The following is a 17,415-nucleotide window of genomic DNA, read 5'->3' as shown; positions in this document are numbered from 1 at the left end:
GTAAGTCTTATCAGTGTGAGTGTCACTGTTTTAAAATCAAAGGCCTGCATCAGTATTTCAACCATCATAGACCACAGAGAGCAGAAAAGATACATTCAACTGGCAGATGAAAAAGGAATATAAAACTAACACTAATGTGAGTCTGATCGCACATCCTGCTGCTTTCTATCCAGTGCTCATTATCTCCAACTTAAATTCACACATGTTAACAATCCTCTGCAGCCCCGAGTCACAACACAACATCCAACAACAAACCTGTGAAAAATAGCACACATGCCTGAGGCAGGGGAGTCAAACACCAGTGCTCATCCATCTCATATTCATTCTTTGAAATGTTTCCCTCTATTTTCACATATCACATAAATTTTTCCCCTTTAGGTCATTTAAGCATTTGTGGGTTTTTATTATTATTATTTTTAATTATTTCTTTTGCTGGGGGACTATAATAGAGCAAAACACTGAAATTATTCACCTATTCAGTATGATAAGCTTTAAAAGCTGCAATTGGATTCCTGCTGTCATAATCCTTGACTTTGAATCAAGTTATTCAGGCTTGTATAATGATGCTGACAAGGTGTGGGCTTGGGAATTTTGTTCTTTTGTCGGTCTATTTTTAGAGGTGGGCTGTGACAGCAGAGATCAAAAGCGTGTGAGGTGACAGAAAGACAAACTAAGATCAGAAGAATTTGAGATTGGGCAGTGAGGAGGTGCGAATACCTTTTTAGATGACACTGCATGGCTGTAAGGGCTCTTTCTAGCTTATTCAGATTGTATAAAGATGTGCAACAATTTTGAATGAAAAGGCTCCACTGAAAAGCATTTTGTTACAAGAGCCAAATTTAAATGCATTTTATATTAATGTATTCATTAAAAAGGTGCATATTTGTACCTGACACTGTGCAGTATGTGGAAAAAACTTTAACTAATGTGATGCTCAGACAGTCCCCTGCAGATGTTTTTAGACCCTGCAGATGTCTATACACATGCATGTACAGTGTATAATCATCTTTTCTCCCCTACCCCCCACACACTCACAGACATTTTTCAAGTGCAGTGTGCGTGTAGTTAAAGCAATTCATCATCACTGTCAGGCATGATAAGAATTGATCGCAGACCAGTTTATGCTGGTTTCTATTAGGTCAGACTGTTAGTCAGAGGAGAAGAAGTGAAGCAGCTCACCACAGCAGTGGCCAGGTCAGCTCCCAGTGACGTCCAGCTAAGGACCAGTGTCAGCACTCCAAACACCATCATCCTGAGGGGGGAGGGGGGGGACAAAGAAACAGCAAGGTAACTCAGTACAATTATAACTGAATCAAATGCAGGTTAACTGAAGCTTCAACAACCAGGACTTGACGGCTCGGTAAAATTCACCATTTATCCAAATGAAGTAAAGCTTGACATTTGTCCAACTGAACACACAATGATTAATGATTTGCACCACTTGTCCCACTTTGTAGTAAGTTCTTTCCAATAGTGTGTATTGATTATAAGGCAACGCTATTCATTTCTTAAATCACACTGACAACTGGTGCTTGGTACTGGAAGCAAAGAGTGTTTTTATTAACAAACCATTTTGCTGAAAAAAGTTGCCTGCTGCTAAAAAGACTCTGATGAAAGCAGTGAGAGTGAACCAAAATCATAAATGGTGGGACAGGCTTTCAGAAAATCTTAATGACACAGTTAAAAGACACAGTAAAGTTCTGCAGAGGTAATGTGACCCAATGTTAATATAAACATATATTACAGCCACTTAAATTTGTTCTTTTCTTAAGACATGAGGAAGATATAACATCTGTAATCTATATAAATGAGAAATGCATGGACGATGTCAAAACCAAAGCAAAAAAAGGGGAATTTTGCAGTTCACATAGTTATCAGCACTCCACAGTGGGAATACAGTGACGTAAATGGAATTATTTTCCATAACGGCCTCTGCTATTGAAAGGAAACAGCGAGAGCCCCGAGGGGTAGGAGTGGTGATCTCACTGGCTTGTCATCAAGCGGGAAAAGCCGGAGGTCATGTTTATTACTGTGGGAGTTGATTCTGCAGTTTTAACATACAGCTGCGGCAGCGTGGCTTTATGGACCGAGGAGCGAGCAGCAGGGCATATCCGCTCCATTGGCCCACATTCGATTACAGCCCCCCCGGGTGGACGGCTGTTCCCACTCCCCTGAGGTTATAGAAATGTGGTTTTGTTTTACAGTGGGCTCCCTCCCTGATGATCTCATAGCATGAGAAAATGACATCAGAGATATGTGACAATAAAGGGGGAGAGACTGGAAGACTTGGGTGTATATTTCTGCATGCAGGGGAGCAGTGGTGTGCCCGTCTGTGTGTGTTCAGTAAGATTGAAGATCAATACCCATTAAAGGATGAACATTCGTCCTATCACAGATCAACTCTCACTTGGTAAAATAATCTCCAGGAAATCCAATAAGCTCCTGTTGATTTGACCACAATGGAACTTCAGATTTCCTACTTTCAGCATGCCACCAGTGTTTAAATATAATTTGTGTATGCACGTCCAGGCTTAGCACCAGCCTGTTCATCCTTACAACATTCTCCAGCTCCACGGCACTAATCCTACTCACATTGTGCTGAGAAGATACTGAGTGAGCTCCTACTACTGAGCTTACAAACCACCACTGCTGTCCTTTTCCCTCCACCTTCTTTCCATCTCTCACTTTCTGTATTCCCTCAGCCCATATCTTCTTTCTGCTTTCTGCCTCCCTCTTTATCAGTTTTTCACCCTTGTAGTCTCTCTTCCTCCTTCTCTCTGATACAAAGCCCTCACTGAGCCCTTACACCTAACAGGTAAAGAGAGAAGAAGGGGATAAAGGCCACAGAGAGTCGTTATCATGATTTAAAATCGAAAAACAGAAAAAGCTGCTCTACTGTCTTATAGTGTAATATCTCAGTATCCTTCTGAGAATCCTATACACCAGTGCCACTTCCGTGCCTTGCTTTAACCCATTTTATATGCTTACTATATGTTTCTGTGCAGCCATACATATGTCTGCAGCAGTGGTTCCCAACCTAACATATGGGTCAGGATTGTCAAAGTGGTTCCAATAAAAATCTGAGAGATCATTAGATGATCATGAGAGATTATAACCAAAAGAAAAAGTTTTTTTTCCGGACATTTCTCTAACTTGTGCTTTTTTTTCTTCTAAAATATTGAATACTTTCATTTCATCAGACTTCTGAAAACCCTTCAGAAGAGTCAGAAAAAATCTTCCTGGGTTGCACTAGTCACAACTTATGTAAACACTAAGGCCGTAAGCAAAAAAGGTTGAGAACTACTGGCCTGTGTGTCTGCCAGGCAATGCCTATTTGACAATTTGTTATTGTAGGATGTGCAATGCCAGACTGTGTGAGCTCCTTTAAACAACCATGACACAGAGTGAACCCCCCCCCCCCCCCCAGTGCCAGCAGGTCACATCCAAACCAAGCAAGACTGTATTCAGTTTTGTGCTCTAGTGGGCAAGGGGGGGTTCACTGAGCTACACACAATAGCAGCAAATTGTGACGTAAAACACATCAAGTGAAAAAGTCACAGAGGCCAATGAGCAGGGCAGATGATGCTACAGCAAATGTGCTCACCAAGGATGAGGTCAAGTCACTCTGAATTAAATCAGTGTGGCAAGGACATTTTCCTCTCAACTGAGAAAAACTGGAATCTTTGGCTATAAACTGCTATTATAATCACATCTTTCTCTCAAGTTCTAATTTTGGCCTCTGCCTTGTGATCGTCATCTCAGAGACTATTAGTGACTAACTTAGAACACACCTCCTTATATTATGTTCACGTGTCCTGAACAAAATCACAACAATCTCACAGACTGTGACTTTGAGTCACAGAATTTATTAGTTATAAAGATAACACTGAACACCTGGCCTTTACTGATTTAATGAGTTTTCCTCTCCCAAGCTGGCTGCCTCTTCTTTACATCACAATTATCAGTTGGTAATTAACTACATATGCATCTTGGAACTAACTGTATTTTTACACCTGTGATATCACTTTAGAGTTTTAAGTAATCTCATCAAAGTTTGAATTTCTTGGTACAGAAGCTGCACTTTTAATAAATAATTAAACTACCAGCTTCTTAAGTTCTCTCAAATCAAGAACCTGCTGTGGCCTGGATTTGTAGCAGCTGCACTGTGAGCTGTACCACCCCTGCAAACTCAAAGAATATCAAAGAACAATCTCCATACATATAGATTCTATACTTAGTCCACTGTGCTATTTTATATTGAACACAGTATATGAAAAACTACAAAGGCTCCAGTGCACTTCCCCTCATGGGGCTGGGTTAGACTGGCCAATCTGAATTGTCTCTGGCAACCTTTGTGAGTGTAAGACATGCTATTTATTTTAGTTTTGGATGGTCGCCATTTGCATTTTGTTTCACCCCGTGTGACAAGGCTTAGACAACAAAATCACTTCATTCATCTGGTTTCAAATTAATAGTAGCTGCATATATTATAATACTTTTATTGAGAGAGCAGATATTTGATCAGCAAGCTCAACTGCACAAGTGGAAAATTTGCTGAACTCAGTGTCCATTTCCTCAGGCTTGTAGTGTGTTACTGAGATGGTATTTTGGACATTCAAGGTTACCTTAACAGCTCTGACTTTCCGTGTAAAACTGTTTCATTACTCTCCACACAGAGTCCTCTGTTACCACTTGCTTCCTCTGGGCAGTAAATATATATTTTTCTTTCTTTCCTTGTTAATCCTGTGATTTAGTTTTGTTGTAATTTAAGCAGATCCCACTCATTTGTCTTGTTTGTTTTTATAGCAATTCTTCTTGCTGTAGGTCCTTGCTCATGACAGCTCTAATGATTTCTGTCATCCAGGGAAATAATTTTCCTCTCTCCTTTACTTTCTTCTGCATGAGTGGCATACAATCATTGTGGCTCATAAAATGAAGCCTAAAATGGGCTGTATTTACATCATAACATTTTAAGGTTCAGTTCACCCAGTAGTTGCTGTGTTATGTACTCAGGCTTTGGGATGTCAATTTTGGAGATTCGTGCCACCACCCGAATACAGTGGACATAGATGGAAACTTATTTCCAGTGTACAAAGCATACAAAAAAGCAAATAAAGAACTTAACAGCAACATTTCTCTCTAGAAACAGCAATAGTCCAGAAAGAAATCCACATAAAAACTGCTGATAGCAAGGTCTGTGATATTGCTTTCTCTCTCACATATAGGCTCACATCTCCTTGTCTAAGCTGTTAATGTGTGTCATGCTAATGCCAAGCCAGCCAGTTATGAGCACCAGAGAGAATCAGCAGGCCCTGAGAGTGTAATCTGCTCCCGAATGCCTCCAACCACTTCCACTCTACTGGAGGAGAGCATCCCTCGGGAGGGCAGACACTCTTGACACTGACTCATCTTGTGTGTGCAAATGGGGTTGTAGGGTGAAGTGGGGTGGGGGGGTGGTTGTGGCTAGTGAGGCACGTTTAGCATGGCCCACACCCCGAACTGACTGATTGAGAGAGACAGAGTGACGCTCAGCTGGATGAATGGAGGCTTGGGTGGATTTTCTGCTCTATGGAAGCTCCTTTACAGCAGGAAGAAAAAGCAGGGAAAAAAAATCCCTTCCCAGAGATGGATACACTTAGCTATGGATACTGTAAGGAGATTATTAAGTGTAGGTACTGCTTGTGAATATATACTGTATAGACAGTATATATATATATATATATATATATATATATATTCCTGTCACACCAGCATCCTATTAGCACCTATTAGCCTCATTTTAAAAGGCCACAAAACTCTTCCTATCTAGACAACATTGTGCTATAATAATTATTTTTCTTACTGCATAATACTTTTTCTCTTTTAAATATACACTGTACGTGCTTTTATTTATTATTTATTTATCTTGTTTTCTTGTCACTTATAAAAGGTGAAATTAATAAAATATGAATTTGAAAAAAGCCCTAAAAATACAAAGCTAAATAATTCATCACATGCCATAAAAGACTGCAGAGATACAATACATTGGGTCTGATGTTGAATCAGACCCAATTCATGTCTGAAGCCACTTAAAGAGGGTCAAGTGTTAAGCTTGAATAACAATTTTCAGGAAGTTGTATTGTTGATAACATCAAATGGCTCCGCTCCCATCTCTCCACAGCTTTCCAATCCAATTTGTATTGCAAGGCTAATGAGACGGCAACACTCAGCAAGCAAGTTCAACCCACCGCTGGCAACGCTAAAAGGCAAATGGTGAAATGTAACAAGGCTAGTAGGGCAGTGTTTGTACAAGGACATGATCCAATACTTAGCTGCCTTCACAGCAATTTTCAGATGGGAGGAGAAGTAACTCCTGCCTCATGCTCCCTCTGTCTACAGCAGTTCATACTAATTCACCTCATTCTCTTGAATAAAAATGCTCTTCGTCAGGATAACAAGGTGAGAGGGTGTTTAACTGCCACAGTGGTATTAGCAACTCCAGTTAATTAAAGAAAATGGATTAATTTGAAGAGCATATACAGTACATTTGGCCCGGTTTTAGCCATGATAATGTACAATTAACAGTCTAGTGGACAATTTGGAGAAATGAGCATTGTGTTACAATTTGCATATTCAGTTCAGTATTGAAACATCTGGAGAGATAATGGAATCCTCCAGCCTCTGCTGCAGCATTATTGTGACTAAATCAAAATGATCTACTCTGTCCGCTTATCTGCCGATCTACCCCTTCTCTCATCAGTCTGCCCCTGCCTCTTCAGTCTTTGTCTTTCCTTCCTGTTGTGTGGAATATGAAAAACAAAATCACATAAAAAACACAAAATGGGAGCAGATTGGTTCTTTTCACTGTAAACAAAAAGGCAGCTTGTGTCTTTGTAAATAGCCCTAGTTTTACAGGGCATATTAGACTCACGTGGTGAGCAGCCAGCGAGACTGCTTGGCCAGGCCCAGACAGGCCAGCAGGCAGATGATCAGGTCCAGGATGAGAAGCAGCAGGTAGGTGAGCCACCTGCAGACACAGACAGAGACAGAAAATTAAACTGCCGCTGATGAATGTCTGCCTTGGCAAGGCATAGGGAACTGTCTGGTAAGTGCAACCTAGGTCTTACTTTTGGAGTCCCTGACATGAGTCTCATGGGTAAAAACATTGTAATTAAACACTGTATGTATCTGTAAGAGTAAACTGCAAACATGAGCATGCCTGGCTAACTAGCTGTCATCTCAGGTGTGTACGAGTGTGTGTTCCTGCTCGGGGGTATATTCCTGTCCAGTATTGCCCTCCTTTGTGCATCCATCTGTTATGTAGTCAGTTTGTGACTGGACACATAGGCCCTGTCCAGATGGTTAATAATGAATGGATTTGAATCCATATGGCTGAATGTTTTATGCTGTGAAAAAACAGGAAGGGCAGTTATATCACCTTTTCACCTTGTGAACTAGACTATCTATATATCTAATTAATGTCACCTCATTTTTTCTTTCCTCTCCTCCAATCCTAATTTTCCATTCATTTCCATCAGTGTACATCTTCATCTATTTTCCTATCATTCCCCCTGCACCTATCACTCTGACATCACTCGTCTTGTTATGTTTTTAATTATTATTTTTACTTCCCATAAATATGTCCCCATCGCTCTACCAAATCCTTCCCACATCTCTGCCATCTCTCATGCTCTCCTCTATCTTTCCCTTTATTCTTCCTTCTCTCATCCACTCTCTTTAATCTCTTGCCTCTCTCTCTCTCTCTCTCTCTATCCCTTTCAACCCCTTCTCTCTCCCTTGCCCCTCTCTCCCTCGCCACCACCTCCTCGCTATTTCTTTCCTGTTTCATCTTTACCCCTCTTGGCAGGGTACAGTACAAGAAGCTGGGACATCAACATGCACATGGAGGCTCCTGGGTGACACTGCCACCGTGTTTGTCTCTGTTATCTTAATCTAATTAGAGTGAGTACAGCATACAGACACGTGAGGATGGGAGGGGTTACATGAATGTATAATAGAAAAGCACTTTTCTTCACATAATTGTGTTGGATAGCTGAATGCCAGCTTCAATTTAAAAGGTTGATAATGACAACCTGAAAGAAAAAACCTCCCTCATGGAGAGCTAAGAGGTCACTGGCATTTACATATTAGCCTCCATGTAAATCTGTAAGAGCTAGTTAAATATTAGTGAAGCAGATGTTTGCCAACCTTGGGCTCCAACATCAGGTTGAAGAATGGCCTCTTTTCCACCCAAAGCAGATTTCTAGCAGCAAGATGTGACTCTTTTGTTACATTTCACCTGTCTTGGCAGCCTAAATCACAAAGTAGGGGTGTAATACAATTCCTGCAACCCTGAATTGAGACAAAGGATCTGTTTGACCGAATGGCATTTTCTTGTTGGGTAACAAATTTAGACTTACGATATGCATTATGTGGAACAATTCCTGGAATGAATGATGGTCTCTATTAGACCTCTGCCATTTTATGACTCATTAAAATAACATGACAAACACTGTGTGCAAGCTTGAAGAGTAAACAAAATATTTCTGGATGAGTACACTGAAGATAGACAGCCAGCACTGAGACAACAACATTTAGACTCTGATAAGTCCAATCAAACGCGTGAAAACACACACTCCCTAAACACACACACAAACACACAAACAATTTGGTGGGGTGAGGCAGTGGTAATTAGTCCATTAACAGTTTAAAATGTCTGGCTGTCTGCTCTCGGTCTGCCCACTCTATTAGTGTGACGCTATGTGGGGTATTGAATTATCGGAAAAGCAGAGGAGTCACATCGCAGATCAATACAAGCACACAAGCCTGTCTGTTCCTGCAGAGTCCACAGAAATAACCACTGAACCCACATAGGACAAAAAAAATGGTCATTGGTCTGTTTCTGCTCTAAGATGGTGAGACTATGAGTTGAACAGTAATGTGACACGGCCTGGGATAACACACAAGTTCTTACATTCTGTCGCTGTCAAGACTACTGCACTGTATCATTAAGATCTATGCAGCACAATGTTGATGCAATGATTGCTAATGATTTAATAGCATGCTTCTATTTTCGTCCCACAGAACAATGTCAGTAAAGGACTTTTTATTCACACGTGGGCGATTCACACATGCAACCACATTATTGCATCCCATCCACTAAATATCATGTGATATATTCAGGTCATAACATGCAGAATGAAACAACCTACACATGAATTATCTATTTGGCTGCGTGTTCAACTGACAAATTGCTCAGTAATTGCATTTATAAAAAGAGACATGATATTATAAGCTTAAAGGTATTGTGCATCTTTAAGAGGCAGATCTATCTTTACTTTAAGCGTAAGTGTAATGAATGATGATATGTCACTTCTGCCTAATCACACACTACCTTCCCTCATGCTTAGATGTCTTCTCAAAAATAAACACCATATATGAAGAAGCAACTTGTTCCCAAGACATTTACAACTATATTTATAAAACTGTTCTATACTAATTTGCATTTCAGAAATGCATTTGTGCATTTTTGCCTCCCACTAAATTTTGGTTGCACTATACCCTTGAAACTGTAACAACATTTTAAGCTTTTGACAAAAATCCATTTGGATGGGTGCCACTTTTTTTTGCTGGTTTTCTCTTCCTGTTGAGTTAGAACCATGTACATCTGGAGCATTGTGAGAGAACAGAGCTCCTGGCCACCTTGCACTGTGCAAGCCAGACGCATGTATTTCTCTGCTCCTCACCTGTAGTACTCTATGTTTGCCGTTTGATCAGCGATGGATGCCAGGTCCACTTTAGCCTCCTCCCAGTCAGGCAGGCCCAGCAGCTGTTTGATCACGTTGTCAGCCATCTGCTGCATGAACTGCAGCGTCTGCACGTAGTCGCCCCGTGTGGCGAAGATCTCGTCCAGCCTTGCGAGGTGCTGATGCAAGCCACTCCTCATGCTGCCCATGGTACCAGTCACCTGTAGGGCACAAGAGGAAAGGACGGGGGTGAGACGAAAGATACAGCAGTGCTGCACGGAGGAGGAATCCCAAGCGATGGTGAGAGTATCACTGTAGAATAGAAATATGCATAGACTGAAATGAAATCAGAATGAAACAAAAACTTTTTCCTCCAAAACAAACACCACTGAGCAAGAAGCTCAAAATCATGAACATCTTATTAAATATATGTTATGCTGGTGGTCTTGCCATCTCGTAGAAATATCATCACCAACTTTCTTACTGTTTCTTTACATTCATTTATTGTGCCTGTTTCCTGGTTATGATTCTTGGTTCTGAACAGTTGTGAATTGTTTCATCACAGAGGGGAAAGATGTCTAAATATAGAAGTTTTCTGTTGCTTGAAGCGAGGCATTCAACCAGCCAGTCAACTGCTGCTGCTCTTGTGGAGATGTTCAGTGGTTACATTGGAAGAGTCCTGGGGAAACAGCCACATTAGTGTGTGTGAATATGCGTGTGCGCGTGTGTGTGTGCCCATGCTGCTTTTCCATGTTGTTGTTGTTGTGTGTTACAAATGTGCTGTTTAGCCAAGTAATCACTGGCAAAATCAGCATCAAAGTCAAACTTCATCTTTATGTGTGTATTGTTGTAAACTGAAAGAAGTTCTCTTCAGCATGTGTGACCTTCCACAACATGTACAATATCACAGACAACATCAAATGAAGCAGAAGATAAGCTCAATATGCAAAATGAATGTACTTTGTGTTTATTTAATTACTATTTAATTTGAATTACAGTAGCAAATGTTAACATGCTAAAAGGCAACACTGAGGTGGTAAACATGGCAGACATTATACCTGCTTAACATCAGCATGTTAGCAATGTCATTGTGAGCATGTTAGCATACTGAAGTCGCACTTCTCTTTAGCTAAGCCTCAGCTATAGCTAAGCTGTAGACTCTTATTCTTGTTAAATGAAAACCCATTCATTCAATATATAATACTAATGCATCAATGAATGATAGATAATATAGTTGATTATTGAGTACCATTCTGGTACCTGTAAGGTATCTGCTTTGCAAAGCTACCAGCAGATACTGGTCTGAAGAGATGATAATGTTCAACTAAAATAATTATGTTTTGACAGACTTTTCTTTGTGCTGAGCACAAGCACTGAATTTTGCTCATGTGTTGAGCCTTCAACAGTTTTACTCTGAAAATGTTTCTCAAGAAAAAAAGAAAGAAAAGGAAAGATTAGCCTAAACATGAGGCTGCCGACCAGCAGCACAACAGAGAAAAGGGACAGTGTGGGCGAGACCAGGGATAGTAAGTGTGGGTGTCGGTGAAGAGGTCCATTTTAAGTAAACAGTTCAGCTTGGAAAACAGCCAAAACTAGAGAGGCCAGAGGTGAAATAGTAGGAGTGGAGTTTTGTTTTCCACAACAGCTGTTGTTGTTTGTCAGACTTTTTCTCCATATTGATTACTCACTAATGAGACTGATGGTTTGTTAACCTGTTTAAGCCATGAAATCCTAAAGTTAATCCAAGTGACACTTTAAGGCAGAGAGCAAACAAAGACAAATTCACTCATTTATTTTGATACATCAGATTTTTACCTTGTCAGCCAAACACAAGACCACATTATACGATATGTGTGGAGTGAACATCTCCTGCACAGGCGCTAACCATTTTCTTTGGTTTAATTACTCTGTGCTTTGCTTAAAGGGAGAAGTTGTTTACAGGGACAGACATCCTGCTATTTGATAATTAAAAAGGGTAATAAATGCTCTCATTCAGCTCTGGGTACTTGGCGTTCACATGAGAGACAACTCATATTGTTAGTGTATTTGTCAGGGACGGGGGCTTTTGCTGAAGCTTAGACGTGGAGAGGCTGGGTGGAAGTAATTAGTTGGGTTTGCATTCAAAGTGCAGCCCACACTAGACAGCCTATGGAAAAACTGAGGGAAGGAGAAGAGCTTAAAAAAAAAGAGGAAAGAGACAGAAAAACCCTCCACGACTGACTGAACATTGTCTGCTACACCTACAAAAAACAGGTTTTCACAGTCCATTCATTGGAGCACTCACTCTTTAAAGCCAATTTTTCCTCCAAGAAGTGAAAGACATTAAATATTTTCACAGACAAATGTTTTTAACACAATGACTTGAATTGAGGTATTTTTGTTGTTCAAGTGGAATGATTTTCCTTGTGTGCTGTGACAGTAATCCCAGATATAAAAGGAAACACAGTCAAATTGATTGTTTTTAAATTAAATATAAATTAAAGTTAAAGACAAAAAAACAGAAAATCTGACATATTAGGAATATTCAGCAGCTCTTGATCTTAGCTTCCTTGTCTGTGTATTCTATTCTGTTACTTGAATAAAAAACCACATATAATATAGCTGAAAAATAAACAATATAAATATTTAGAAATAAATGATCTTACAACAAAAAGAAAGAAATCACTCCAATATTTTGAATGATAAAATCATTTATATTTCATATTTAAAGCCACTATGTATAGAAGTTAAAAAATTCCCTCTGCTGCCCCCAGTGGCAGTATCAAGGAAATACAGTGGGATTATTATAGACTACTCCAAAACTGGGGTTTGGCTCATTTTTAATCAATACCTTTCACCATTATAATAATTCGATACATATTATAGTCACATGAAAGTCTAATACATAATGACTTTAATATTTTAAATGACAAAAAAGAACCATACAGAGTCAGCCACTGGGAGTTTATATGGAAGCCTGTGGTGTTCTGTAGTTTGTTATCTGATCACTCATCGATACAGCCTCCTCCTCAGACTGAGCAGATGAAATCAGCAGATGAGAAATGAGGGCATGTATCTGATCCTCGCCCCCCTGCATGAGAATCTTATCTGAAACGCTTGGGGAGACAGCCAATCCGGCAAATCTCTCCTTCGTCTTGGTCTGATCCTCACCGTTTAAGTGATCCGCACCGATCAAGAAGATATGATTCCCTGTCCCAGTCTTCTCTGTCTTTATCTCAGTCTGATGTTTTGAGGGCATGGAGAGGCATTCTCTGCCTCACTTCCTTTCTAAACAAACAATTTGCTGCAGAATCTGTTTGTCACAAAGCTATTTTACTGAGGTATATTCATTTCTGCATGCTGGAGGGTAAACATCAAACAACGCCCCCCCGATAAATGACATAACAGTGACAAATGACAGGTGGCTTTGGGCTGGAAAACTGATAATGTGCTGTCAAATATCAAATGTATATTGTGGCTTGAGGAAAGAAAAGAAATAGGCATCAATGGGCATTATGTAAAGGTTTTCATTTACATGAGTGTTTATTCATTTTGAAGCCTTTAAGCAGTGTTTGGGGGAGGTATGTTCATGTAGTCTCATATCCTTTTCCTTTGCCTCATTGGTTCTACTGTCAAATGATGAAATCTGACAGAAAACCTTGGTATTCATCAGTTCCATCTTTCACGTAGGCTTAAACCCCTTATGACCCATTATTCTTGAATTATACATGGAAAAGAACTGTATTACTGTTATTACTTAATAATAATATCACACCATTTTTTCATTGGAGAGAGTTCATATCTCAAGATCAAGGCTGCGAAAACACTCTTTGTTGAAGTGTCTGTGTGTGGGTCTTGCCCCCACCTTCATAATACCGCCTCTCAGACACTACAGAATATAAATTCCACTTCCTTCCACTAGAACTGGGTCTCTATCTTTAAGCCTGTTGGGACTGGTACACGGCCTCTGAGGAAATGATGCTTCAGAGATGACTATGGGAGCATGAAACAGAAAGCGGCTTTAAAAGAACATTTTTAATTTCAAGACACAAAACCTCTCAGAGAATGTCTGTCTCTGAACTGACACAGAAAATTGCTTGTTTTCATGTGGGTTTTTCTGTGTTGTGAATCATACTTTAAAGTTTGGTGCCAGATGAAGACTGATGAAAACAGATTTAATGAATTTTTGCTTCTTGGATCTTTTGCTGTGTTCAAAGTTTTCCTTTTGATAAGCTTTGGCTCACAAAAAGGGCCTAACTTGGGATCTGTTATTCAGTTTGTAAATGACCAACAATTCCTCACAACTCTCGCATCATGCCTGCCACTGACTTCTCAGTCTATCAACTAATTTGTTCTCATTTTAGCTGCTGAGCAATCCTCCAATAATCCTTTCTAATATATCCTGTGCTTGTCCCATAATCGCTTGATAAATGAGGGCCAATGAGCGTATTTGTTAAAGTCAAACAGAAGTTAAGTTCCTTTTTTTCCTGCTCTAACTCACTGTCTCTGCTTGATAGTGGAAGGGCTTTCTTCAATTAAAATTGAATGTGGGAGCTAGAGCGTGAAATGGAACATGGGTTTGAAATGCCTCGGCAGCTCGGTCACCTCAAAGATAGAGACTATCTTCACTGCTGGGTAACGAAGCTCAGCAGAACATCTCTTTAAAAATATATTCATTCCTTCCTCCTTTTTTTCCTCTCAGATACTTGATGACCACAGAGCTCTTAAAAGGTTGTCCTGCAGACGGGTTTACAGACGTTCATGGGTTTGTTGATGAAACATTGAGCAGGGCATTAAATCAAGGCTTTTGGAAAACTGACGGCCCACATAGTAATGACTGTTGTCCAAATGAAGGACATGAGACACTAAAAAACAGTCAGCTATCTGTATTGTGATACGCAACCAAGATGAAAGCAGTTCAACAATCCTATCACTGTCTGTGGTTTAGCTCTTAAGAGAGCAAGAGTTCACAAGAGGAAGGGAATCTGAGCAGAGAGTGGTTTGGCTGCAGGGATGACCTCTGGCCCAGCGTCAATACTTTCCCTTCAACTTTACTAGGCTGCCCATCCAGCCTTGCAAGACTAAGGAAGTGTCCATTATTCATATCTGAACTGGATCTCACATCCGCCTGCACACCTATTAAAAAACACCTCCGGATGTCAAAGAGATTTTTACATTTGCACCCAGAGATTGCAGCTGTTGCATGCGTGCCGTAATGGCCTGAATATAAGATGATATTTTTTCTGGAAATTAGTATGAAAAAGTGAGGGTTGTCTTATATTCAAGGACGAGACAATTATGTGTTCAGAACATCAGATATTCTTTCTCAATGGAGAGAGCACTCTTCTTCTTCACTCTTCTACTGAGGCTTTTTTGTGGGGGTTGTTTTATATTAAAGGTCATGCTATATTTGGGCCAATATGGCACTTTCTACTTCCTAAATAACTGAGGAAAAGATTGTGCTTCCTCTCCTTGAGTGTAACAAATTTCTCTCTTCACCAGATTCCGTAACTACCACAAATTGTGGGGTACAGATGATCATGCCCCGGCCTGCACTCTATCTAGCTGCAGTTGTGTATCTAATGCAAAAAGTGGGGAAATGATGAGAGGAGTCACATCCTTACATCTCCCAGTTTTCCATCACTTTATCCTGGTCTGGTTCATGGTTGCAAGATAGCCCAGATGTCCTTTTCCACAGACACATCTTCCAGGTCTTTCTGGATGTTCCCGAGATATTGTATCTCCCAAAGGAGTTGCAAGAAATTCATTCATATCTAAGGCTTTATACCTGTGTCTATGTGCACAGACTCATCACTAATGTAAATATACATGAGCAACCACGTGGGGACCTTTTCAGTAACACACATCTAGCCATAAGCCATTTCCACTGCAAACCTAAAAGTTCCACATACAGCAACAAAACAAGGCAGACTATCCCATTGTCCCATTATCCCACTCCTATCACAAAGTAAATAAAAAAGTAAACTCAGTTCTCACACTCTATTTCACCCAGTCTCATGAATAATACCCCCAAGGCCCCAGGAAACTTGAACTCCTTTGAGAAGGAGTTCAAGTTTCTCAGATTTGGTTTTTTTTTTTTTTCTGGACAAAAAAACAGAGTCAGACTGTGAACATGCACATAGCACAGTACTTAGGACTTTCGCCTCAGATCAAGAGCATCTGAACTCTACCTGAACAACTGGGGCAGTCTGAGTGCTGAGTGGAGTTTGAATATTCTCTCTGTGTTTGTGTGAGACCCCCCCCCCCCCAACACCAAACACAACCAGATTAAATACCAGGTACATATACAAAGAGTAATGGGAAGGTTTATTGTTTTTTTGATTCATAATCTTTCCCTGACAATATGAATGGCTTATTATTTTGTATTATTACAAAAAGCTTATTATTACAATGGTGTGGAAATATGTGTGTTTGTAATTATGTAGTGGGCAAACATCCAAACCGTGTTTGGGCTCTGGCCAAATGCTCATTGAATGACCCAGACATCGACCCGGTCCACCGGGTAACTGCTGGCTAACAAAACCTTTCGCAACACCCATCTCCAAACAATACAGTTATTATTAGTGTGGCTAAACACTTCAAATGTCACATCAGTCCCATTACAGCATAGACAAAGCATCTCAGCTGGCCAGTGTCCAGATTTAACAGCCCTGTTGATGGGGTTTTTTGCATCAATGAAAGTAATGTCTCCAAAACGCACCTCACTCAGTGTGCAAGTGCTTTGTGAGTGTGTGTGAATGTGTGTGTTCATAAACACATCATAAGCATATATTCCAGACCGTAACTAATCAAGATCTCAACAGTAGCCGAGAAAAAAGCCCCTCCTGATAATAGGTCTAACTTCCTTCCTTTCCTCTCTTACACACCGAGCCTTTAGAAGCTAACTCACTTCGAAACTCTCTTGGAGCCGGGCTAAAAGGCATTTGTGTGGACCAGAGGGCAGTGAAGCCGTCATTGTCAATGATTTCAATACCAATTTCAGTCCCGACTCTGCCAATCAGACGGGCTAGCACTGCCGCTTGTTCTTCCCCATCAAAGGGCTTTGTCTCCTGGGCTCATGGTTGATTAGGTGGGGGGAGACTGGGAACTGTGTGTGGCACACTGGGCTCTTTGTCCTACTCAAGAACTAGACTCCTTAACAGTCTATAGCTGCTTGCAATGAACTCACTCATGCACACATACACATACACACACACACACACACACACTCACACATGCACTCAGGCAAGCACACTCACACGCATAAGATGCTAAAATAAAGGCCGCCATGTCCAATTATGTGTTTGCACAAGTTCACGCATCCCAGAGGAGCACACCGACAAGCTTTCACCAAAGCTACATGTTAATGATTTCTCTCCTCTTGCAAGTGTGACTTTGAGAAATGAACGTGGCAAAGTGTTTTACAAGATTAATAGACAACCAGTGAACATCAATTCACACATTCTAGAAATGACAGAGATATATCTATGCCCCTGGATTAAGTTAACAGAAATCTAACATTTGGTTATGTTGATGAAATAAGTAAATCACAAAGCTAACATATTATGATCCATGTAGTTGGTTAATGCACATCACGTGAGAACTAATCCCGATGGACAGTCTAAAGAAGCTCTACTGATCTTCCAACATTAGTAGTCGCAGGGTTCTTACATGTTTCCAGTTTAAATCATTTATAGGTGCAACACTCAGT

At 40.4% G+C, this 17,415-nt stretch overlaps 1 protein-coding gene across 1 annotated transcript in view; it reads right to left on the bottom strand.

The window, feature by feature from the left end:
- The window catches only part of ttyh2 (tweety family member 2), a 53,506-nt gene that overhangs the window by 11,135 nt on the left and 24,956 nt on the right, over positions 1-17,415 (bottom strand). Inside the window, 3 exon segments of the mRNA XM_018666046.2 lie at positions 1,180-1,252; positions 6,911-7,006; positions 9,726-9,946. Coding sequence (XP_018521562.1) covers positions 1,180-1,252; positions 6,911-7,006; positions 9,726-9,946 — 390 coding nt within the window.

Source organism: Lates calcarifer, linkage group LG23 (genome assembly GCF_001640805.2).
Source record: "Lates calcarifer isolate ASB-BC8 linkage group LG23, TLL_Latcal_v3, whole genome shotgun sequence".
NCBI classification, from domain to species: domain Eukaryota; kingdom Metazoa; phylum Chordata; class Actinopteri; family Centropomidae; genus Lates; species Lates calcarifer.
This window is presented reverse-complemented; position numbering and strand designations above follow the sequence as displayed.